This window comes from Schistocerca americana, chromosome 3 (genome assembly GCF_021461395.2).
Source record: "Schistocerca americana isolate TAMUIC-IGC-003095 chromosome 3, iqSchAmer2.1, whole genome shotgun sequence".
Classification (NCBI taxonomy): domain Eukaryota; kingdom Metazoa; phylum Arthropoda; class Insecta; order Orthoptera; family Acrididae; genus Schistocerca; species Schistocerca americana.
The window spans coordinates 37,576,526-37,600,264 of record NC_060121.1 but is presented as its reverse complement, the minus strand read 5'-3'; the positions used below and the strand labels follow the sequence as shown (position 1 = coordinate 37,600,264).

The 23,739-nt window shown below is 44.2% G+C and overlaps 1 protein-coding gene across 1 annotated transcript in view; it reads left to right on the top strand.

Annotated features, from left to right (window-relative positions):
* Positions 1-496: 496 nt before the first annotated feature.
* The window catches only part of LOC124605239 (pollen-specific leucine-rich repeat extensin-like protein 2), a 59,493-nt gene continuing 36,250 nt past the window's right edge, over positions 497-23,739 (top strand). Inside the window, exons 1-2 of the mRNA XM_047136790.1 lie at positions 497-644; positions 3,252-3,450. Coding sequence (XP_046992746.1) covers positions 497-644; positions 3,252-3,450 — 347 coding nt within the window. The remainder of the gene's footprint in view (positions 645-3,251; positions 3,451-23,739) is intronic.

Sequence of the window (23,739 nt, the reverse complement as noted above, 5' to 3'; positions counted from 1 at the left end):
ACACGTACAGCACAAAAGCGTACAGGCCTACCTGTACAGGAATTCCAAACTGTATCAAGATCCAGTGCAAGTGCTATGACAATTAGGCGGGAGGCGAGAAAACTTGGTTTTCATGGTCGAGCGGCTGCTCATAAGAATCATATGTGATTTTTTTCGTTTAGTTAAGGAATAAATAACTTCCTGATCAGGCAAGTACTTCCATATTTCCATTCTCTGCACACAGTCACTTTGCCCATACTGACCAACATTTATAGAAATCAGGTACATATCTAACAACGTAATCGGGACAGGAACGCGGTATAAAGCGCACACTGGTAGAATATCGATGGTGTGAACAGAAATCCTGAATCGATTCTGGAATGCTTGCAACCAACTGAGGAATGAGAGTACGGAAAACTGAATTAAGGAAGCCCACGTGAACATGTCTGCTAGCAGACACCTACAATTCCCGCACAATATCATGAAAAACTGCGAGCCGGGCTTCGGCTGACTAGCAATGCAAAGCGCCGTTCCTGGTCCAGCAAGGCGGGGCTTGCCTCCGGCGCAGACAATGGGCCGGCCGCATTCAGCGGGGCCCGCGCTGTCGCTGTCTCTGCCGCTGTCGCTCCGTTGTTGCCGGCAGCAGCGGCTGGGCGGGCCCCGCTGTACAGCCTGCACTGTCCACTGTACTGCAGTGTGGACACCGGCAGCTGAGGTTCCCACTGCCCGTACTAACAGCTTCTGGGCTTCCGCCCTGTGCACGTGCTGTGACACCGTCTTTTCACCAAGAAACAACATGCAGATGCGATTTCGGAACGAGATACCTACATATTGGGCTCACACTGAAATCCTAATCATTTTGATAAACAAGGGCGCTGCATCTGTAGCAACTGCCGGCGACTGCTGCAACACTCTCGCTCCTTTCAGCATAGATCGATGCTGCTGTAAAAGAAAATGTGACAGCAACTGTAACGATGTTGTAGGGAGTCTACGTTGGCCTGCTATTACCGACACACGTGTCGATTTGCGTGTATGTACTCAAAAGACAATGAATTTAAACAAAGTTGAAAGTTAATTTTCCGTCATACTTCATTACAACTGAAGAAATTATATTACTTACAAAGAAAGACTGAACGACAAAAATATGGTTCAAATGGCTCTAAGCAATATGGGAGGTCATCAGTCGCCTAGGCTAAACCCAACTAACCTAACGACATCACACACAGCCATGCCCTAGGCACGATTCGAACCTGCGACCGTAGCGGCCGCGTGGTTCCGGCCTGAAGATCCTAGAACCGCTCGACTGAACGACAGTTTACAAGCTGTTTCTATATACAAGTGCTCGGGGAACTAGTAGCATCCGTGCAAATACACTGACAGAAGAAAATATCACGTCACCGTGAAGAAATTGTGCAACATAAACGGAAGTTGGTAGGCGTGTTTCTACATCTGAAAGACGACGTCTGTTCCAATTTCGCACCGGTCGCATACGAGTAGCGCTGGCAGCGGCACTGAGAGTGTGAAAGTGACTTGCTTTAACTAGGCGCTGTACCTGTCGTGAGCGTTAGTTGCCATTCAGACTGGCCGTGGTGAATGATGTTAATCTGAGAATGCCTTTGAGCTGAGCAAGATGTCATTATCGACACCCCACTTACTTTTTACGAAGTCGTGTAGTAGAGCTACGAGGATCTGGATGTGCCTCCTGCGATACCGCGGAAAACTCGGCTGCAGTCTAATCGCTGACACGATTGCTGGCAGTCGGTGTCACGAGGACGCACGAAAACTGGACTCCAGATTGTCACTTGGCCTTGCCACGTGGAAGACCGTGTGGCTCTGCCGCATCGTACTGCACGTGCAGCAGCAATTAGAGCAGCAGTTGCCACCGCAGTCACACAGCGGACTGTTACGAAGTGGCTGCTTCGAGGACAGCTCCGAGGCAGAAGCCCTGAAGCGTGCCTTCCACCACTAGTTGCGACCTCAGTGGTGACAGCTCGTTGGAGAGCACGGCGGAGTCGTGTTGTATTTCCTCACGAATGTTGAGTCCGCCTCGGTGTCAGTGTGTCGGTTAGATGGTGGCCAGTGGCGGACCTGCACACCACCTGACACGCTCGATCTACACTTGGTGTTACGGTCTGGGTGCGATTTCGTATGACAGTAGGTGTACTCTCGTGATTACTCTACGCACACTTACTGCACATTTGTAAATAAATCTGGTGATTCGACCCGTTGTGTTGCCGTTCGTGAACAGCACCCCAGAGGGTGTTTTGCAAGAGGATCGCGCTCGCCCACATACCGCTGTTGCAGCGTAAAGTGGTCTACAGAGTGTTGACGTGTTGCAATGGCCTGGTCGAATGCCGGATCTGTCTCCAATAGAGCACATACGGGAAGTGTCGGATGACAGCTCCAGCGTCGCGCACGACCAGCATTAGCCGTCCCTGTATTGACTGACCAAGTGCAGCAGGCACGCAACTCCATCCCACAAATCCGAGTCCGGCACCTTTACAGCACAATGCGTGCATGTTTGCATTCTGGCCGTTACACTGGTTGTTAATGTACCAGCATTTCACATTTGCAGTGGCTTGTGTCGCGCTTATATTAACCTGTGATCTTGGAGTTTTAATCACTTACGTACGTCACCTAGGCAAATGTATTCCAGAAATTTCGTTACTCTAAATTATTTATTTTTTAGTGTTCCGATTTTTTCCGTCGGTGTCGTTTGAAATTACATTCACAATCTGACAGTAATAAATTTTGGTACGAATTCCGCAAATACACAGCTTTTTTGATTTATTACCGACTGAACTGAAATTTCTAGAGGACAAGTGATTTGTATTTTTGCCAATAAAGTCTCATTCCGATAGAAAGAATTTGCGCGTTTAACAGAGAAAAATGACGCTGTTACACGTAAAGTGTTTGGTGTGGCTTGTGCTCTGGTTACGCGAAATCCGAGGGTAGTCGATTTGATAAAGTAATACACAACGAGTCGAAGCACAATTCTTCGGACCGGAGGCGTAGCACCGCACTAGCTGGGACTCGCTTCCGGGATTCCGAGATCTCGATGCAGCGACGGTAACCACTAGACCACGTGGTGAGCACACTCACTGGATTACTTTCACCTGAGAATTATGTCAGCTGTCAGATACACCTACCGGTATTTAATTTCCTAATTCATGCCACCAACCAGCCTACTCTATGAATATGGGACGCATAAAAATGCGAAAGCTATAGGAGTATGTACGGCTGTCTTGTTAGTATTTCTTTCTGCCGTACAGCAGATAGTAGCGGGGAGGTAGGGCGTGGAAGATCAAAACTGCTAGCTGCAGAACCCGCAACTTCCTTGCTTCGCGTGGCTGAGCCTTCCAGGCACGACTCCCTGCCCGAGCCGCCTCCCACGCGCCACACTCGGCGGCGGCTGCCACCGCCTCCCTCATACGTCGTCGCACTCGAGGCCACGGCTGCGAAGCTCAGTCGGTAAGCAGTCTGCCTACGAAACACAACGCCGCGGTCGGTGATGTACGGTTATTCTGCCAGCAAGTCAAGTTCACTTCTGGGAAAGAAAAAAAAAAAAAAAAAAAGGATGGCTGTAGTTAGGCTAGTACTCCACGACGTTCTTCCAAGGGACGTAGCCCAGAAAGGTACCTACTAATTCTTAAAATGTATCTGACGATAAAGGATTGGAAAACTCATTAATTTTTTGAATTACATCAAAATACGTCTTACGCAGCATTTAGCATCCAACTGGTCCCAACGAACATCTTCAAGTACAATTATTTCAACGCACACAGCAGAGCTCCTGTCAAGTTATCTACGATGGGGAGCCGTAGTGACGGAATCGGTGTTCTGAGGGTCTGCAGCACACGCGTTAGTAGGTGGACTTGTTTGGAGAATGGTTCGGATGCTGTGATTAGTGCCAATTTTGGAAGTGGTCTAGGATGGAACATCCTGTTGGAATCAGAGATACTACAACTCAAAGTGACTGTCACTTACTAGCGCCACATTAGCCAAAGTTCTCGGTTCTGAAAAACAATACCTGGATAGGGCTTATATATACATATTCATGTTCAGAAAAAAAACAGAACAATCTGAACGACTAGAGATATGGCGTTCGTATTCACAGGACATGTGCATTACTATGTTCCGCAGTAATGATTAGCGTTTGAATCACGTCGGTCTGCGGGTTCAAGATCAACATTGGTATCGCGGTGCAACACCACCTATGCTGCAGACGTATGCGCGAACCGTACCATCATGTAAGTGTGTTTGGAAGAGGGCGCATTACCGACATGAGAGAACTTGATGCAACACTCGGGAAATTCCTTCTCGCGTGGGACGAAGTGTTTTGGCAATGCAGCAGGTGTGTGGAGAATGGTTAATGGAAGGTCATCGAATAGGATGAAATGGGTCAGGTCGCACCACCCACAGAGAAGATCGACACCTCATCCGAGTAGCATTGCAGGAGAGATCTGTGTCCCCCTTGGCTCCGACGCAACGGTGGAACACACATCGTACACTATGAGGGGTGGGAGTCCGTTGCTGTTTATTACGACACGGGTTACGTGCTCATCACTTCTCCGCCTACCTGCGCGAATGTGAAGAAACATGATAGATGGTAATGGTGTATCGAACGACATCAGTGGGGACAGGGACGGTATCAGATGATGTTTTCGGACACACCGAGGTTCAGTTTGTTTCAGAATTCTAGTCCAATGTTGATTCGGAGCAGACGGTTGGCGTGTGTCCAGGTTACTGTCACTAGTGTGACCGTACCCTTTCTGCACAACACCACAGACGCCATTTATCAGCTAGAAAATGTACAAACGCATGTTGCTACACGAAAATGTGCCTTCTTGGTGTCACTGGATGTCCTGGCCCGCCATATCTCGACACCTGCGGCAGTCGAAAACGTGTGGAAAATGGTGAGATGACGTGTGCAGTGGTGTGACCCAGTACCAACTACCACATGGACTCTGGAACCAGGTGAGTGCACCGTGGATGACTATACCACAAGATGTGCATTAATGCCACCACGCACGGAACCAGTTATCAGGGCTCATGGCGAGCTCTGTGCCTTCTAGGCAACAGGATACTTACTCAGCTGAGGTGACGGAAATGCTAATCATTTCTGCAAAACACACTAATGTACGTGTCCTGTGAATATGAACGTCCTACCTCTAGTTGATCAAGATTTTCTGTTTTTTCTGAACATAGTGTGTATATACTATGCAATATGTGACAGAAAATGACGCGTCTGCCTTCTAAAACCTTGTCCTGTCATTACAGAATATACGCAAGGGTATCGTTTTACATACATATACAAACAATGAATGCAGAAATTTCTTGTTGTGACTTTATATAACATAAGACGTGATGTCGTGTTCAATTTCATTGGAGATATTCTCATTTAGGAGCATACTTGCCTTTGATAAGTTTAGAAAATGTCGTTGCTTTTATTTTGTGAAGTTTTTAACATTATGTTAGCTCAAAAGCAGCATTGATGCCTCACCTGAAAGAGGTGGACTGGAAGCTTTACTTTGCCGAGTCATGAGGGAGGTTTATACTAATGCTTAATTTCGTAGTTCAGTCGTTATTATTTATGAGTGTATACTAACTTTTTAGGAATAATAAAAGTGAGGGAGCTAGGAAGGGAATATACAGCGAAATAAATTTAATTTTCGATATGCCATCGCTAATATAAAGCAACTGTTAGTAAAGAAGACAAAAAAAAAAATGAATGGCACAGAAGCAAGGCTGAGAAAGGCAGTCATTGACGGGACAATAGTTAGGTTCTTGAGGTGAGGCTGGAGACACGAAGAAAGAGTGAAAGAGAGAAAGAAGGACATGTGAGTGTGCAGAACACTGCCAGGCAAACGCAGAGTTGCATGTTGGAGGGCGGGTCTGGCACCCAGTTACAGGCCAGAGGTGACTTTCAAAACAGTTCACGAGTGAGCACATCGTCAGGTGGGCATTCTTCTCATTCTGCTTTCCTTTTCTAATCACTGACATTTGAACAGAGATAATGAATACAGAAAGAAAGTACGGAAGACAACATCTAGTTATCTGTAATGCATGTCTTCCTGTAGAGTGTTTCAGGCGAATGTTTAGATTTCTGCAAAATAATAAAAAACTTATGACTGTTGTGAATGTGCCAGCGATGGTTGTTTGCTAGCTATTATTGCTATTGCAGCGACTTGCCCTTCTGCAAGCTTTATGTTTGTTATACATATACACCTACCCCCATGAACCATGGACCTTGCCGTTGGTGGCGAGGCTTGCGTGTCTCAGCGATACAGATGGCCGTACCGTAGGTGCAACCACAACGGAGGGGTATCTGTTGAGAGGCCAAACAAACGTGTGGTTCCTGAAGAGGGACAGCAGCCTTTTCAGTAGTTGCAGGGGCAACAGTCTGGATGATTGACTGATCTGGCCTTGCAACATTAACCAAAATGGCCTTGCTGTGCTGGTACTGCGAACGGCTGAAAGCAAGGGGAAACTACAGCCGTAATTTTTCCCGAGGGCATGCAGCTTTACTGTATGGCGTGGAGAGCTGCATCAAACCAGTCTCAGGACTGAAGACAACAACATAAATATACACCTATCACAAAGATCCAAAGTTTTAGAGGGAGTTATGAAACTTTTAATGTTTTAATTTAGTGGTGTGAGTGGGTGTAGGCCAGCTGCGGCCGCTGTCGCGGTGTTTGTTCAGCCGGTGTCCACGGGGGTGAGTCAGCAGCAGCGGCTGAGGCGTAGCTGAGGGTGTGTGTGCGGGGGGGGGGGGGGGGAGGAGAGGGGGGGAGGGCACTGCGTCATACGAGGCGTAAAACAGACGTGCATTTGTATTCAGGTCATTCATGCGGCGTGATTACAGCCACACGACGGGATTAAAACAGACTTTTTACGTAGATTGGTAGTTGGAGGAAGACGGGTGGGAGATTTCATTTCGGAAATCGTTAGGGAATTCAATCTCCCAGGAACCATAGTATCAAGAGTGTTCAGAAAATAACATTTTTTCAGGTATTACCTCTCACTACAGACAACAAAACGGTCAACGGCCCTCCACATAGAGACCAAGAGTATCGGCGTTTGCGTAGAGTTCTGAGTGCTAATAGACATGTAACACTGCGTGAAATAACGGCAGAAATCAATGTGCGACGTACGCGAGATATGACGTTAATGGTCTCTGGCAGGAGAAGGCCGACGCAAGTCCCTTTGCTAAAAGTACGGTATCGCCTGCAGCTCCTCTCATGGGCTCGTGACCGTAGCGGTTGGACCCTACACGACTGGAAAACCGATTTCAGTTGGTAGCTGCTGACGGTAGGGTTCGGGTACGGCGCCACCCCACGAAGCCACGGCCCCAAGTTGCGAACAAGGCTCTGTCCAAGCTGGTTTTGCCTCCATTATGGTGTGCGCTGTGTTTACATGAAATGGACTAGGTGCTTTGGGCCAATTGAACTAATAATTCACTGTAAATCGTTATGTTCGGCTATTTGGAGCCATTCGCGGACTTCTTGTTCAAAAACAACGATGGAATTTTTGTGGATGACATAGCGTCTTTTCACTGGGCCACAGTTGTTCGTGATTGGTCTGAAGAACTTTCCGGATAATTCGAGTAAATGATCTGGCTGCCCTGATCGCCCGACAGGAATCACATCGAAAATTTGTGGGGTATATTCGAAAACTCAGTTTGTGCACTTCTATAGTTACGAACGGCTATACAGACAGTGCGGCTCAATATTTCTGCAGGGTACTTGCAACGATTTGTTGGGCCCATGCCACCTAGAACTGCTGCACTAGGCCGGACAGAGGGATTCTAGACACGAGACTACAAGGTCTCCCACGACTTTGTCACCTAGAAATGTCCTTGGGGAAGAGGGTGGGAGTGGGGAGGGCAGGAAAGCGAAGGGAGATAAAGCTAGGTAAAATGATAGGGGTGTGTGTGCGCTTGGGGGCTTTTGTCGGGGAAAAACTTATTGGCCAATGCGCTCATGTATCTTTATCGTCACCTCTAACTTTGTTGTTATTTTACGTACGTTTTAACAAATTGTGTAAATGTTATAACACAGCTCTCCATTTCTGTTTTATATGGCATTATTAGTTTCACATATGGTTGTTACGATGTAGCTATGTTTTTCGTAATATGCCTTCTGTTATATTTACCCTTTGTCTCCATTAATAATGACGATCATTAACATAATTTGACATTGAAGCGACAGATCGTCAGATTCCCGAGATGGTTGAAGGGCCCTGCGCATTATGTTCATAACGGTCTCAATTGGGGAGACATTCGGCGACCTTGCAGTCCAAGGAAGGGTTTGGCAAGCACGAGGTCAAGCAGTAGAAACTCCCGCCATGTGCGGGCGGGCATTATCTTGCTGAAATGAAAGCCAAGGATGACGTGAGATGAAGAGCATCAAAACAGGGTGTAGTATGGCCATTTCCTCGGCTGAAAAAAGAAATGCCGCTGTGGAAAGGAGGGGTGAGGAACACACTTGCTACTCTCACTGCTCATGGCGGAATTAGAAGAAAACGCATACGACCAAAGTTCATGTCACGTTTAGAAATATTTCGTTGGCGAAACAGTACTACGTCTCATCTGAAATCGTCTGTTTACACAAAATAAATAGCAAATGGCAATTACTTTGTAAAGGACCCTTTCGGATAGCCAACATATCACGCTCAAGTGGTTCTCTCTCGGCCTTTCCTAAATGTAGTCTAATTAAAGGATTTTACTGTCACTAGGATCTGAAAAGATTTCTACATGTGCAACAGTAATGAATTTGTCCTCTGATCTGTGAAACAATACTAACGTTTTCTTCATAAATGACATGTGTAAAAACTGAAGCAAAGAAGGAAAGATTCCTACGCTATTAGAGTGTGAATTTTAGACTAATCAGATAGGTGTGAGAAAAGTACAAGGGATTAGATCACTACTTACAGATAATTCTCCTGTTGAATGTGCAGATATAAATATAAAATCAAATAGGGGTAATGCAAGAGAAGGTTTAATAATGAATAAAAAAATAGCAGTGCAGGTAAGCTACTACAAACAGCATAGTGAACGCATTATTGTGGCCAAGATAGACGCGAAGCCCACGCCTAATACAGTAGTACAAGTTTATATGCCAACTAGCTCTGCAGATGATGAAGAAATTGATGAAATATATGAGATAAAAAAAATTACTCAGGTAGTGAAGGGGGACGAAAATTTAATAGTCATGGGTGACTGGAATTCGAGAGTAGGAAAAGGGAGAGAAAGAAACACAGTAGGTTAATATGGATTGGGGGTCAGAAATGAAAGAAGAAGCCGTCTGGTAGTATTTTGCACAGAGCATAACTTAATGATAGCGAACACATGGTCCAAGAATCATAAAAGAAGGCTGTATACATGGACGAATCCCGGAGATACTAAAAGGTATGAGATAGATTATGGAATGGTAAGACAGAGATTTAGGAAGCAGGTTTTAAATTGTAAGACATTTCCAGCGGCAGATGTGGACTCTGACCACAATCAATTGGTTATGAACTGCAGATTAAAATTGAAGAAACTGCAAAAAGGTGGGAATTTAAGGAGATGGGACCTGGATAAACTGACTAAACCAGAGGTTGTACAGAGTTTCAAGGAGAGCATAAGGGAACAATTGACAGCAATTGGGGGGGGGGGGGAAGAACTACAGTAGAAGAAGAATGGGTAGCTTTGAGGGATGAAGTAGAGAAGGCAGCAGAGGATCAAGTAGGTGAAAAGACTAGGGCTAGTAGAAATCCTTGAGTAACAGAAGAAATATTGAATTTATTTGATGAAAGGAGAAAATATAAAAACGCACTTAGTGACGCAGGCAAAAAGGAATACAAACGTCTCAAAATTGAGATCGACAGGGGGTGCAAAATGGCTAAGCAGGGATGGCTAGAGGACCAATGTAAGGATGTAGAGGCTTATCTCACTAGGGGTAAGATAGATACTGCCTACAGGAAAATTAATGAGACCTTTGGAGAAAAGAGAACCACTTGTATGAATATCAAGAGCTCAGATGGAAACCCAGTTCCAAGCAAAGAAGGTAAAGCAGAAAAGTGGAAGGAGTATATAGAGGGTCTATACAAGGGCGATGTACTTGAGGGCAATATTATGGAAATGGAAGAGAATCTAGATGAAGATGAAATGGGAGATGCGATACTGCGTGAAGATTTTGACAGAGCACTGAAAGACCTGAGTCGAAACAAGACCCCGGGAGTAGACAACATTCCATTAGAACTACTGACGGCCTTGGGAGAGCCAGTCCTGACAAAACTCTACCATCTGGTGAGCAAGGTGTATGAGACAGGCGAAAAACCCTCAGACTTCAAGAAAAATATAGTAATTCCAATCCCAAAGACAGCAGGTGTTGACAGATGTGAAAATTACCGAACTATCAGTTTAATAAGTCACAGCTGCAAAATACTAACATGAATTCTTTACAGACGAATGGTAAAACTGGTAGAAGCCGACCTCGTGGAAGATCAGTTTGTATTCCGTAGAAATGTTGGAACACGTGAGGCAATACTGACCTTACGACTTATCTTAGAAGAAAGATTAAGGAAAGGCAAACCTACGTTTCTAGCATTTGTAGTCTCAGAGAAAGCTTTTGACAATGTTGACTGGCACACTCTCTTTCAAATTCTAGAGGTGGCAGGGGTAAATTACAGGGAGCGAAAGGCTATTTACAATTTGTACAGAAACCAAATGGCAGTTATAAGAGTCGAGGGGCATGAAAGGGAAGCAGCGGTTGGGAAGGGAGTGAGACAGGGTTGTAGCCTCTCCCCAACGTTATTCAATCTGTATATTGAGCAAGCGGTAAAGGAAACAAAAGAAAAATTCTGAGTAGGTATTAAAATCCATGGAGGTTCGCCGATGACATTGTAATTCTATCAGTGACAGCAAAGGACTTGGAAGAGCAGTTGAACGGAATGGACAGTGTCTTGAAAGGAGGATATAAGATGAACATCAACAAAATCATAACAAGGATAATGGAATGTAGTCGAATTAAATCGGGTGATGCTGAGGGAATTAGATTAGGAAATGAGACACTTAAAATAGTATATAAGTTTTGCTATTTGGGGAGCAAAAGAACTGATGATGATCTAAGTAGAGAAGATATAAAATGTAGACTGCCAATGACAAGGAAAGCGTTTCTGGAGAAGAGAAATTTGTTAACATCGAGTATAAATTTAAGTGTCAGGAAGTCGTTTCTGAAAGTATTTGTATGGAGTGTAGCCATGTATGGAAGTGAAACATGGACGATAAATAGTTTGGACAGGAAGAGAACAGAAACTTTCGAAATGTGGTGCTACAGAAGAATGCAGAAGATTAGATGAGTAGAACACATAACTAATGAGGAGGTAGTAAATAGAACTGGGGAGAAGAGGAGTTTGTGGCACTACTTGACAAGAAGGGAGCGGTTGGTAGGACATGCTCTGAAGCATCAAGGGATCACAAATTCAGCATTGGAGGACAGCGTTGAGGGTAAAAATCGTAGAGGGAGACAAAGAGATGAATACATTAAGCAGATTCAGAAGGATGTAGGTTGCAGAAGGTACTGAGAGATGAAGAAACTTGCACAGGATAGAGTAGCATGGAGAGCTGCATCAAACCAGTCTCAGGACTGAAGACCACAACAACAACATGTGCAGATTTTGTTGACTATAGCAAATATCGCTTTTATTTACTGAAAAACTGCTAAGGGACCAGAGGTCCTGAGAATAATTGCGTGAAACATTATGTTTGTAAAGGATCGCTTTAAGATTTGTCATATTGTGGATACTGTTTTTCTTAAAAGTGGAATTAACAGAAAAATGAGATGAAAAGCATTGAAGTGTCAAGCTAGAAAGTGAATTTATGAAAAGATTCATGTTTCCTTCGGAGAAAATCTAACAAGTAATCCTCAGTTTTTCACCTAATTACCATTTATTCATTTGTGGATAGTTAGTATATATATCTACTAGTCTTTAAGTGCTGTTATGCAAAAGAATGGTGTCCCTTAAAGATGACCTTGAAGTGACTGAAACCAAAATGAGCTCCAGAAGAGCACTAACAGTGAAACGTAAGTATTTCTGATGGAGTCAGTCTATATTTGGAAAAGAATAAAACCTTTGAGCCTAAATAATGAGTGACGCACGGGTATTTCAATACGAAATTGTAAGTGTGCTAAAATGCAGTGATGCGTAATTTGAGCTGTTCTCTATTTTCAGTTTTCTTTACGTGTGTTTTTCGTACGTACACGTGTCTCTGGTCGGCTGTGTGCAGACCTTCCTATTTGCTGGTGTAGGGATTGCTAGTTGCTCAAACCATGGGTATATAGCGATGAGACTGCTAAAACCGACATCTGTAGGGACGAGTTGCAAGTTAAACTGTGTAATGAAAGTGACAAAGCTCTGAACTAAAAAGCCCTTGCCTTGAGTTACGATGAAGTCACTCCGTGTTAAAGGGGACCATGAAGTTTGTGTGGCTGAGATGGTGAACCAAGGAAAGGCATAAAGTGTAAGTGAAATTCTGTGTTTAGCAAGCTTTGCTATGTGTAACCTGAACATTTCACCGACACGGACGCATTAGAAAAAGGTGAATACTTTGCTTTCTTGGACTTGATCCTACGAGATTCTGCCAGGCTGTAGTTGACTATGTCCTTGGATGATCCTGCAAGGCACTCTATACGAACGCGATACGCGATCACGTTATCTAATTTGCGTCTGTACTGACGAACTGTTTATAGGGATGTAGAACGTACTTTCAGAACCGAATGTCGAGGTTTTGTCCATAAACATCGAGGTTATCATAGATGTTTTAATGGTGTACATCCAGAATGCATCGACGATAAAGGTCAAAAACACCTACATCGTTCACGGCCGGCCTCGTGCTTCTTTCATTCCTGTTCTCGTGAGTTTTGTACTTTTGAAGTAGTAGGCAAGTTACGTATAAAGTTGACAGTATTATCATTTACTTAAAATAGTCTCGGTCGTGCGGATCAGTCACTGTGTATAGTGTACGTGATTCTCATTGTCGATAGCCATGTTTGTGCGAGTCATTGTGCACCATAAATTTAATGACATTTGCAAGTAGGATGGAGCAAAATCAAAGAAAAGACTGAAGCTATTATGAACGGATAATAAACCGTTATCCATTGTAGTAGAAACAGTCTTTTTACAACTAATGAAATAAGTGTGACCAATGCACAAGGTGCCAATTCGAGAAACAGTAAAAAGCAGGACTGACAATAAGTATGAAGCAATCAGTCACACTTTTTTTAAACATACATAAAGAACGCTGGAGAATTTGAGCAGAAACAATGCCAAGTAAATCAGTTGTGAACATTACTATTTACTATTCATAAAAGTTTAAACTCATCAGTGTAACATTACGTGTTTTTGAACTGACGCAACACCAGCCATTGCTGTAAACCGCTGAAAAATGACATATTTTCTCCGACTGAAATAATTCAATTGAAAAAGTTACAGCTATCATCACAGATAATAACAGGACTGTTAGATAGCTCAATCGGGACATTACGGAAAATTACTTATTGTTTTGCCCATACGATTTACTTAGCCGTAACGATATCCACTGATGATGCAGAATTGATAAGCAAGGTCCCAGATATTGCTGTAGAGTGACAGAAAAAAAGTGAAACACTAAAAGATTAATAATGTACAGTAATGAAAATTCTGGAATACTTTTGTCTAGGCAACATATTTCAGTGACTGACTACGCAGTATCACATGTTAATGTTAGCGTGAGATCCGCCATTGCAAATGTGAAATGCTCGTACGTTAATAACTAGTTAAACGTACAGAACGTTGAATGAATGCAATCAAACGTGCATGTGCCGTGTTGTACAGGTTCCGGATGTCAGTTGCGCGAAAGAATTCCACAACTGTTTCACTTGGTCAGTCAATAAAGGAACGGCTGCTGCTGTTTGTGGATGACGCTGGCGTTGTCGTCCTATATTTCCCATACTGGAGGTATATCTGGTGATCGAGCAGGCCAAAGCAACATGTCGACACTCTCTACAGCATGTTGGAAAACACCCACTGAAATGCTGTTCATGATAGTCAGCGCAATATGTGAAATGACCAGACTGACGTCCAGATTTGCAGCCAAGGTGCCTGGAATAACCACGGGAGTGCTCCTGCTGTCACACGAAGTCGCACCTCAGACCACGACACCGTCTGTACGTCCAGTGTGTCTAACACGCAGACAGCTTACGTGCAGGCCCTAAACTGGCATTCTTTAAATCAACACGTGGCCATCACTGGCACCGAGGATGACCAAGCTTTCATCAAACACAGCACACCTCCACGCCGCCCTCCAATGAACTCTCTCTTGGCACCACTGAAGGCGGAAATAGTGGTGGCTCGGGGTCAGTGGAACGCAAGCTACACGACGTCTGGTTCGGAACTGTCCACGAAGTAACCGCTTTGTAGCAGCTCGCTGTGTCGGAACTATCCTCGAAGTAACCGATTTGTAACAGTTGGCTGTGTGGGAACTGTCCTTGGAGTAAGCGACTAGTAGCAGGTCAGTGCGTCAGTGTGGTGCCGACCGCTGCTCAGACTGCTGCTGCAGATGCGGTACGGTGCTCCAGAGCCACGCGCCGAACGCGACCGTCTTCTCTTTCGTTGACGCCGCGTGGCCGTCCGAAGGCCAGGCAGGCTCTTTGCAGCCGCACAGTCCCGTGGCCACGGCTACAAGCAGTCGTGTACAGCGGGTACGGTCCTCAAAAGTCTTTCTTCAGCATCGCAGTAGGAACATCCAGCTTCTCGTGGCCCTACGCTCGACCTCGTTCAAAGTGAGTGAGGTATTAACAACGATGTCTTTGTCGCCTTAAAGGAGTTGTTGACTAACATCACCTACGTCCAATCTCAAAAGCAAATCAGGCTCACTACCCTCGCAGAGCGTGTTTAAAGCAAACCTGATCTACATCTTCATAGTGGCGCTACTGGGGCTATTCTTATGTGACTGCCGAGAAATTTGAATCGACATCTTTTTTCAGATGTAGAAGCACGTCCACCAACATACGTCTATCTCACATAAATCTTTCTCGGTGTTGCGATTTTTCCCTCCCATCAGCGTATTTTAAAGGGAGCGTCGATCAAAGTGGCGAGTTGCGGAAAAGACCGGTAGACGTCGCACGTAGGGAAGGCCAAATTATAAAAAGGGGCAGTTGACAAAGTATGGAACTCGTGCCTTTGTGTGTTAGAGAGGTTCCGCTGTGAGAGAGCTGGGTCTCCCCCATCGTTTCTATCAGTCAGTGATCATTTTCCACAACTCAGAGCCGTTGTGCTGAAGTATACGTTTTAAAATACGAAGGCTAAAATATTTCTACTTCTAAAACAATTACAAAATAGATTGCACATATTTATACTGTATACATTTTGATAAATTCTAAGTGAATCTACGGCTTTCTGCAATATCCTAGGAGATCCGCTCACTTTTATACAGGGCTTCGAATTTCTTTTTAATTACATATCACAGGAAGTGTCTGGACGATGTAACACGTTACGATAACTTACTTTAGTCACAATTCGTGTCGATATTAAGTTTTCATTTGGTTTTCATTTTACTTGCATCAGTTGAATTTTTATAACGTCGCAGCATAAGCGACAGTCTGTCTCGACAAGAACGTCTGCATTGCACAGCTGGGGTTGCCGTTAGGTTCGCTCAGCGCAGATGCGACACTACGTCAGTACTGGTAGAAAGTGGATAACGTGCTAGCATGATTCTGTTTATATGGAATGCCCAGCAGGATTTTCCAGAGAACATCCATCTCTCACGCACTAATCTACAGCCGGCTAGAAGCTCGCATAACTCCAGCTAAGAGTAGTATTCACCTTCTTCTTATGCATTTTTGTTGACGAAATGTTCATGTTACACATTATCAGACAAAAGATTTAACTTGCACTTCGTAGGTTCTCCACCTACGTTAAACAGCATAATTTGCAACAAGTCCCTCTGGCTCTCGCTGTTAGTAATGAAATGAAACATGTTGATTTCATAGTACTTACACTAATAAGCCAATATTCCATATTTTGTTTCTCAACCTTGTCCTTGTACTGTACAAAAATGTTTACTCTGGACTTCCAGATTAAATTATTTCCATCCTGGCAGTCGATTTTAACAGGATTCAGGAATGATATATTTGCGGCTTATCAGCTTGTTATTACACTACTACTAAAGAATATGAATCGCCGAAAGTTTGTAATCCGAAACATTCACAGATTAAAACCAGGAAAAATACTGTCATTGAAGCTGCCGATCGTCACGAATTCAGCACCTGGAGAGGCCTCCCTCTTAACCGTTATACTAATGAACGCAACTAATTGACCCACTAATTTTAAGCGGTTTCAATTCCCAAGCAATGTTTTATATGTGTGGGAAAAGCAGACGTACAGTGAAAAGGGTGCAGGAAATGGACACGGAGAGAGAGAGAGAGGATGACGGAGAGTGTTCCGGTGTAAAAGTTAAGCGCCGGCACGACGGCCAGGAAGAGTAGAGCACAGAGGGCTGTGAAGAAAACGTCAGAAAACAGTACGCTGGCAGACCCCTCTGTAGGACGACACCGAGACGGCAGCGTCGTCTACACGAAGAGAGCACACGCGCCGCGCCACCAGTTGAAGACTAGCCGTACTACAGCAGCGACTTAGCAACTGTACTCTTCCCCTAGTATTAGGAGTTGTGTGTGCTGAAGAGATTTTCTTGTTTTCTCTGTGGCCTGTTGCTTGCGACACACTACTGTAAATTCTGAAAGTTAAGTGTTGTCATTTATATTACTGTAATAAAAATTCATTAACACGATTTGCTCGAATTGTTGTCTAGTGATCCGAGAAAGTAGGTTTCCTAGGCACCCCATAAGCAGAAGACAACATAAAGAAAGAAAGGGAGGAATAGGGGAGCCGGCCGAAGTGGCCGTGCGGTTAAAGGCGCTGCATTCTGGAACCGCAAGACCGCTATTTATTTAGCTTATGGCATATAACACATCATATAGAAAAGACATAAAAATCATAAGACACAGAAATAAAGAGTAGTCACAGTGTGTAACATATAGTTGTAGATATAAAAGTGTTTAAAAAAAGTGTATATAACAAACAAAAGTTCACAAACAAACATCCAGATTTGTGACATAGTCTATTGCACTTTCAGTCGCTGTCAGAAACTCATTGGGGTCTCCTGCAAAACGTCTCAGAGGGCACTCTTCCACGATGTGACGAATCGTCTGCCGGTCCGCACCGCAGTCACATCTTGGGGTGGTGATTTTACCCCACCTATGGAGGCTGTCTGCACATCTGCCGTTATTTGTCCGAATTCGATTCAGGGTCGTCCAAGTTTTCCTTGGCAAATTGAATCCTGGTGGTTGGACATTGATGCATGGCATATTCTGCAGGTTTTGGGGCACAGATTCTCTCCACCGCATTTTCCAGAGGTGCCATAATCCGGGTTGAGAGGATGCGTATTTTTTGCCTTTTTTAAAGAGGGGTGTCTTGAGCGCAATCTGTTCATCTCCAGGTCAGGAACATCCTTATGGATTGGCAGTTTCTCGTTGTTCAGCACTTTTCCATACTCGCGTAAGAGAGCGTTCTCTCTGCGCAGGTCCGGTGGGGGAATGTTGCTCAGTATAGGTAGCCAGTGTAAAGGCGTTGGCTTTATTGTTCCTGATATCATCCTCATTGTGTAGTTTAGTTGAGCATCGATCAAGCCTGTGTGTTTACTGTTTAGCCATACCGGTGCGGCATATTCTGCTGTTGTGTAGACAAGTCCCAGAGCCGAAGATCTCAGTACAGCCGCGGAAGAGCCCCACGTGGTCCCACATAGCTTCTGTATCATATTATTTCGAGTTTTAAGTTTTGCGGCTGTATTACGTAGATGTTCCTTGAATGTTAGGATTCTGTCAAAGGTGACGCCTAGATATCTGGGGTAATTATTATGGTTTAGCTGCCTGTTTTCGAAATGAACGTTGAGCTTTCTTTTTGCTTGGGCATTGTCGAGGTGAAAGCATGTCACCTCCGTTTTTGTCGCGTTTGGCCGTAATCTCCACCTTCGGAAGTAATCTCCCAGCTTTGTTAGATCCGCAGTTAATGTGTTCTCCGTTGCCTCCATTGATCTGCCTCTTGCAGCTATTGCCCAGTCGTCAGCATATCCGAATTTTTGAGAAGTGGTTTCAGGTAAGTCAGATATGTAGAGGTTAAACATCAATGGCGCCAGAACGGAGCCTTGTGGTAAACCATTGTTGAGCTACATTTGGTCGCTTTTTAAGTCGCCCATTATGACTCTGAAACTTCTATCTGTGAGCATGTTATCAATGAGGTTGGCCAGCTTATTACATGGTATGACCCGCAGCAACTTAAATATCAGGCCTTGTCGCCAAACGGTATCATAAGCGGCTGATAGGTCAATAAAGGCTACTGATGTTTTGAGTTTCTTCTGAAAGCTCGCCTCTATATGAGTTGCTAGGGAGAGGATCTGGTCGGTGCAACTGCGGTTGGGTCGAAAACCTGCCTGTTCAATCGGTACCAATTCAAGAATTTTTCCGCTTATTCTGTTGTAGATGATACGTTCCAACAGCTTCCAACGCAAGACCGCTACGGTCGCGGGTTCTAATCCTGCTTCGGGCATGGATGTTTGTGATGTCCTTAGGTTAGTTAGGTTTAACTAGTTCTAAGTTCTAGGGGACTAATGACCTCAGCAATTGAGTCCCATAGTGCTCAGAGCCATTTGAACCATTTTTGAATAGGGGTAGGAGGGTGAGGCAATGGTCAGAATGAGGGCGGTCGAGGTGACGGACAGAGACAAGGTGTACGAGGATTCTTGCGGAAAGGGACGTATATCGAATCACGATACCTATTTAGCAATTGTTAACCACTGCCGGGTTCGCTAGTCTTGTTTAAGAAACACACGTTTTGATCACGGTTTCTAGTGGCCTTTATCAGAGTGACATACGGTACCTACCCGGGAACGTGTTATTGAAGATGACAACGGCACTTATGGTTGTTATGTTTTATGCACAAGTTTTACTGGTATATGGTGCAGATATTCTGTATAGGTTATGTGGAATGCAATTTTTGGCTTTTCTGTCGGCGTATGTCCCAGTCATCCTCGTGTAACGTGATGCGTCGTTTGTGGTTTACGTGTTCCTGACACCAGCGTCTCCAACGCCGACCTGCAGGACTGAGGAGTTGGTGTGGGGCTCGAGGCGCCGGCCGCCCACCAGCCTACGCTGTCCCAGAAGCAGGGTGCCCCCATTTCACATGGAAAGCTCCATATTAAATTAGTCGTCTATAGGATGCTCTTCTCAGTCATCTTTTACACGCTGCAATCAAAAGCTATAGCTGTATTTGTTTACTAGGTTCTGCTGACTTATGATGAACGATTGTGAAATGAAAGCGATAAGTCACAAGTAATGGGACTGCCGTCACGGTGGGAGATTAATTGAACTGCAGCACCCGTAGACGACAGAACGGCCGTATGCCGAGATTCATGTCCGCGCGGCGTCCCCTCCACGGCCGCTGCGCATGCTGACGGCCTGTAGGCTGTCATCGCCATCCGGGGCCAATGTGCGTAGTTCACACGTAATACGGTGTCCTGCAGGGCAGCTGCTAATCGTCTTCTCGGGCGAGGAAAGTCCGCCATGTATAGCCGAGTAACGTCAATGTGACCACCGCCTGCGTTCCGAGTAACCACTCACAGGCGGCACGTGACAGCGCTGTAAAGTACGCTGGGGAAAGCGCCAACACCGCAGCCATTGGCGCAATGCGGAAACTGAGCGATTTCTGTGACGTCCAGACGGACACGATCATTAGCTTTCTGGCCAAGCGAGGAAGCATTTCCGAAACGGCTGAGTGTTTAAACTGTTCATGTACCACATCAGTTAGGGGAATACCTTGCATGGCAGAAGGGCGCTATCTGAAACTGGAACCGAGACAACTGGGTATAGGGTAACGGGTGACTTCTAATTTCTCAAATCTATTAAAATTTATCTTAAATAAAGTAGTAGTCATCTTTGCTGGTGATTTCTAATTTTTCAAATCTATTAAAATTTACCGTAAATAACTTAGTAGTCATCTTTGCTGGTGACTTCTAATTTTTCAAATCTATTTAAATTTATCTTAAATACAGTAGTAGTCATCTTTGCTGGTGACTTCTAATTTTTCAAGTCTATTAAAATTTATCTTAAATAACTTAGTAGTCATCTTTGCTGGTGATTTCTAATTTTTCAAATCTATTAAAATTTGTGGTTCATGGTGTGGGTTCCTGGTATGTCCTAGTTCATGAACCACGGGCAACGTATGAGTGGCCAAGTAAGTGGTCCTGACAGTCGGGATACCAGTTACTTTGGAATAAGGCTGGGCATCTCGGACATATTCCGAGTCGTGGTCACCTTTGTGCTCATACGGCAAAGACTACCAAATCCACCGGTTAGTCCCTCAGCCGTTAGGGGTAAAACCCAATGGGCCTCAGGGCAAGTAAGGCTAGCAACCTGCTTCCCTGGTACTTTAAATATGATGCTGGCAACAATCAGAGCAAAATGCCTCGGACCTTTGGAGGTGACGGAGTCCCACCTCTAACTGACAAACCAGGGACTCCTAAGATACGACTTGGCAAACAAATGGTAATGAGATGGGGAGCTATTAATATCAATGGGGGCTACTCTGGGAAGAAGGTAGAGCTGGCAGAGGCTGCAAGTAAGATGGGGTTAGACGTTTTAGCTGTTAGTGACATTCGGGTAAGGGGTGAGAAAGAAGAGGAAGTGGGAGAATACAAGGTGTACCTGTCAGGAGTCAAAGCAGGAATAGCACAATGGGGTGTAGGGCTTTTCATCAGGAAAGAAATGGAACCCAGCGTAGTTGCAATAAGGTATGTAAATGAACAACTGATGTGGATAGATTTGACAGTCTCTAGCAAGAAAATTAGGATTGTGTCAGTATATTCGCATTGTGAAGGGACAGATCAAGATAAGATGGATAGTTTTTATGAGGCACTCAGTGATGTAGTTGTTAGAGTAAAGGACAAGGACACTGTTCTGCTCATGGGTGATTTTAACGCCAGGATTGGAAATCGAGCAGAAGGGTATGAAAAGGTTATGGGTAAATTTGGAGAGGATATGGAGGCCAACAGGAACGGGAAACAACTCTTGGATTTCTGTGCCAGTATGGGCTTAGTAATCACAAACTCCTTTTTTAAACATAAGAACATTCATCGGTATACTTGCGAAGGCAGGGGAACCAGATCTATCATTGACTACATAATAACAGGTCGGGAATTCAGGAAGGCTATGACGGACACACGTGTATTCAGGGGATTCTTTGATGACACTGATCACTATTTAATCTGCAGTGAAATTGGTATTGTGAGGCCGAAAGTGTAGGAGGTCAGGTCCATGTGTAGGAGGATAAGAGTGGAGAAACTTCAGGATAAGGAAATCAGACACAAGTACAAAACAGTGATCTCAGAAAGGTACCAGTTAGTTGAATGTAGTCAATTGCAGTCACTGGAAAAGGAATGGACAAGGTACAGGGACACAGCACTAGAAGTGGCAAAAGAATGTCTTGGAACAGTGGTGTGTAAAGGTAGGATGAAGCAAACAGCTTGGTGGAATGACACAGTCAAGGCAGCCTGTAAAAGGAAAAAGAAAGCATATCAAAAATGACTACATACCAGAACTCAGATAGACAGAGAAAGTTATGTTGAAGAAAGAAACAAAGCCAAACAGATAATTACAGCATCTAAGAAGAAATCTTGGGAAGACTTTGGAAACAGGTTGGAGACCTTGGGACAAGCTGCTGGAAAACCATTCTGGAGTGTAATTAGCGGTCTTCGAAAGGGAGGTAAGAAGGAAATGACAAGTATTTTGGACAGGTCAGGAAAAATGATAGTGAATCCTGTTGATGCCTTTGGCAGATGGAGGGAATATTTTGAAGAGTTGCTCAATGTAGGTGAAAATACGATCAGTAGTGTTTCAGATTTCGATGTACAATGGGACAGGAATGATGATGGAAATAGGATCACATTTGAGGAAGTGGTATTGCAGTGCAATTAAGCGGCTGGGGTGGATGAAATTAAGTCGGAACTCATCAAATACAGTGGAATTTCAGGTCTTAAATGGCTACACAGGATAATTGAAATGGCGTGGGAGTTGCGATAGGTTCCATCAGACTGGACGAAAGCAGTAATCACACCAATCTTTAAACATGGAAACAGAAAAGATTGTAACAACTACAGAGGTATCTCTTCGATCAGCGTTGTGGGTAAAATCTTCTCAGGTATTGTTGAAAGGAAAGTGCGAGTATTAGTTGAGGACAAATTGGATGAAAATCAGTGTGGGTTTAGGCCTCTTAGAGGTTGTCAGGACCAGATCTTTAGCTTACGGCAAATAATGGAGAAGTGTTACGAGTGGAATAGGGAATTGTATCTATGTTTTATAGATCTAGAAAAGGCGTATGACTAGGTTCCTAGGAGGAAGTTATTGTCTGTTCTACGTGATTATGGAATAGGAGGCAAATTTTTGCAAGCAATTAAAGATCTTTACATAGATAGTCAGGCAGCAGTTAGAGTTGACGGTAAATTGAGTTCATGGTTCACAGTAGTTTCAGGGGTAAGATAAGGCTGCAACCTGTCCCCACTGTTCATATTATTTATAGATCATATGTTGAAAACAATAGACTGGCTGGGTGAGATTATGATGGGTGAACACAAAATAAGCAGTCTCGCATATGCGGATGACTTAGTTATGACGGTACATTCTATTGAAAGTTTGCAAAGTAATATTTCAGAGCTAGATCAGAAATGTAAGGACTATGGTATGAAGATTAGCATCTCCAAAACAAAAGTAATGTCAGTGGGAAAGAGATATAAACGGATTGACTGCCAAATAGGAGGAACAAAGTTAGAACATGTGGACGGTTTCAAGTATTTAGGATGCATATTCTCACAGGATTGCAACATAGTGAAAGAACTGGAAGCGAGGTGTAGCAAAGCTAATGTAGTGAGCGCTCAGATACGATCTACTCTCTTCTGCAAGAAGGAAGTCAGTATCAAGACTAAGTTATCTGTGCACCGTTCTATCTTTCGACCAACTTTGTTGTACGGGAGTGAAAGCTGGGTGGATTCAGGTTACCATATCAATAAGGTTGAGGTTACGGATATGAAAGTAGCTAGGATGATTGCAGGTACTAGTAGATGGGAACAATGGCAGGAGGGTGTCCACAATGAGGAAATCAAAGAAAAACTGGGAATGAACTCTATAGATGTAGCAGTCAGGGCGATCAGGCTTAGATGGTGGGGTCATGTTGAGAGGTCTCTGTTGGATTCATTTCATGTTCATTTCTGAAATCTGTTGTCATTTACGGCATAAATTCCTCTTCTAAATTTACTGTGGCGTTTCTGACTATCTGGGAGGAGACTGAGTAGTGAAACGTGTTACTTTTACACATAAACAAGAACGATCTGTCACACTACTACACTTTAAAACACAGTTATATGTAATTCATGTCACACAGTCTCATACGGAACCTACATCCGCTTTCTTTTATATACTGTGTATGATAAGATACTGTCATCCCCCTTCCCTTCTGTGTGAGAGGATGAATGAGCAAATGTATTTCTAGTTGCATGCTTGAGGGTAGCAGACAAGCCTGTCTGCTAGAGAACAGTAGGACCAACGTCGGAACAGGTAGCTACGCTTTCTAAAAGCAAAGAGGTTTCTATCCTTAGTATGGTCCTGTCCGTCCCTTGTCATGTTGGTATAGGAAGCT